General features: G+C 37.7%; 1 protein-coding gene across 1 annotated transcript in view; it reads left to right on the top strand.

Annotated features, from left to right (window-relative positions):
- Positions 1-2,264, top strand: part of LOC118427416 (beta-1,4 N-acetylgalactosaminyltransferase 1-like) — a 19,725-nt gene that overhangs the window by 16,978 nt on the left and 483 nt on the right. The window contains exons 4-6 of the mRNA XM_035837252.1: positions 1,155-1,335; positions 1,808-1,894; positions 2,079-2,256. Of these exons, the coding sequence (XP_035693145.1) occupies positions 1,155-1,335; positions 1,808-1,894; positions 2,079-2,256 (446 nt within the window). The remainder of the gene's footprint in view (positions 1-1,154; positions 1,336-1,807; positions 1,895-2,078; positions 2,257-2,264) is intronic.

Genomic DNA, 2,264 nt, shown 5'->3' with positions numbered 1-2,264 from the left:
AGTGCTGCTCTCTGTGGATCTCTACAAATTCACATATTGTGACATGTTTCAGATTGACAGTTAAAAGTAACAGATAAAAATCAATCACATTATTACGGTGGTTACAAAAGCGATGACCTTCGTCTATGATACCGTTTTCATATTTCTAGCTTTATAATCTCTATATAACGTTACCGTTCCCTTCAAATGTTATGATCAGGTTAAAATAAGTTTTAGAGTATGGGTTATATGTTGGCCAATACGCATACAATGTACATATGGTATGGTCTCCTTTCAACACAGTCCCTCGTACTTAGACATTGATTTGTAGTATAGGTACAGTTGGTTGATTTGTTTATAAAGCAGTCAACGCACACGCGTTCAGTGTCAGTGCTAGGCTAGCATGTTACACTACAAAAAATGATTTTTTTCTTATTTTGCTTACCCCATGGACAATTCTTGTATGAAGAAAAATATTCTTACAGGAAGAAAATGTAGAATAAAATTCAAGCAAAACGAGAAACTCCATTTTTTAAATACATTTAAGCAAAATCGTCTTCTTTTTTCTTATAATGCAAGAAAAAAATTCTAGAAATTCTTGTTTTTTTTCTAACCAGATTCAACTCTTAAGAAATACAAGATTTTTTTCTTCCTGAAAGATAAATTTTCTGTGAGGAAGCAAAACAAGATTAAAAAAAAAGCATTTTTGGAAAAACAAGAAAACAAATCTCAAATTTTCTCAAAAACTTAACAAGCAAAAAGATTTCTTGAGGACAGAATAATTTTCTTCCTCGAAGATAAATTTTCTGTGAGGAAGCAAAACAAGATAAACAAGAAAAAGCATTTTTGGTAATGTAGGCACCAGAACATTAGAAAATTGCAACTTACAACAATAAACATCTTTCGAAGGATTGTCGTCTATCTGTTGTTGACACATTGCGCTTGGAGCTTAAGAAAGTAACTAGTTCAAATAATCGCTTTCCTCATCAATGAAGCAGGTAGATACTGACCGCTATGTTGGTGTCTTTTGATTCGAATTTCTTCCTTGGGCTTTCACATTTCTAAGGATTGGAATATTTTTAAATTGTATAATACGGTATATTGTTAGCTGAGTTCGCCTCAACGTTGGTGCCCCTGTAACGTGACGGAAAAATGTTCTTTCTTTACCGTTCTAGGTACAACTAAGTGCAGAAAAGGGGGTTTTCGACCTCGCTAGCAGTGTGGACAATGTAGCTGTGGAGGGGGAAGGGACCGCGCAGTTGACCATCCGCACGACTAGCCCATCTCTGTTGAACAGACAACTGCAGTACATCGTGTATCGGAACACACTATATGATGCGAACACATTCGACTTAGGTAACGTAATAGGGCACTGGAGCTATATACGTAAAAATGCATGGGGCGTGGTCATCATGGTGGAGAGGGGTAGAAGCTGCCATTTGAGGGGAGGTTGTAGAATTACAATGGGGCATGAATTGTATAGTTAGTAATACGTTGGCTAAGAATAAACATGAGAACACTTTTTGGCAACGACAAAGGAGCGGCGCCATTGATCCTGTTAGAGTTCGTACCAATACAATCCCTCTCGAGCAATGGCACCTTATAAAGAATGGGTCACTTTAAACTTGTTGTTTTTGGTCTTACTGCTGAACTAATTTTATGTTTCAGCTCAGGATTTTGCTATTATTGTAACTGTTACCATCCTTTTTGTCATAGTAAAGGGACGCTTGGATAGGACACAGGTACCAATATAGTTGATAAACTGCAGGGTTAAAAAGGCGTAACGGTTGTTCATAGTGATAATGTTACAATTCTTCTCTTTTTGTAGTGCGGCTTCAATATGCCGGTTTCACTGCAACTATGCCGATACACATCCAGCAGGTACAGTTGCCCTGGCTATATGATCAAAAAGGAGGTAAGCATATGCATCGATATGCTTATATATAAATATATATATACTTTTCCGTCGTTTGTGTTTTTGTATGATAGGTATACAACGCAGCGTGCGTTCTGGTCGAATCTTTTAAATGTATTAACGCAAGAAATTTTAAATGTTCCAGGTAATCTTTTCAATTTTTTTTCCGTATTTATAATTTCAGGGAAGTTCCAAGACAGAGTGACTGTGGTGGTAAAGACCTTCCTCCGGTACAGCAATCTCAAGAGGCTCATCGCCTCCTTCCAAGAGCACTACCCAGGGACGAGAATGGTCATTGCAGACGACACCCCCAGCGAGCTCTTCACTAGTGTTCAAGCACCTAACGTCGATCATTTCCGGATGCCAGAAA

Source organism: Branchiostoma floridae, chromosome 1, assembly GCF_000003815.2.
Source record: "Branchiostoma floridae strain S238N-H82 chromosome 1, Bfl_VNyyK, whole genome shotgun sequence".
Taxonomy (NCBI): Eukaryota; Metazoa; Chordata; class Leptocardii; order Amphioxiformes; family Branchiostomatidae; genus Branchiostoma; species Branchiostoma floridae.
This window is presented reverse-complemented; position numbering and strand designations above follow the sequence as displayed.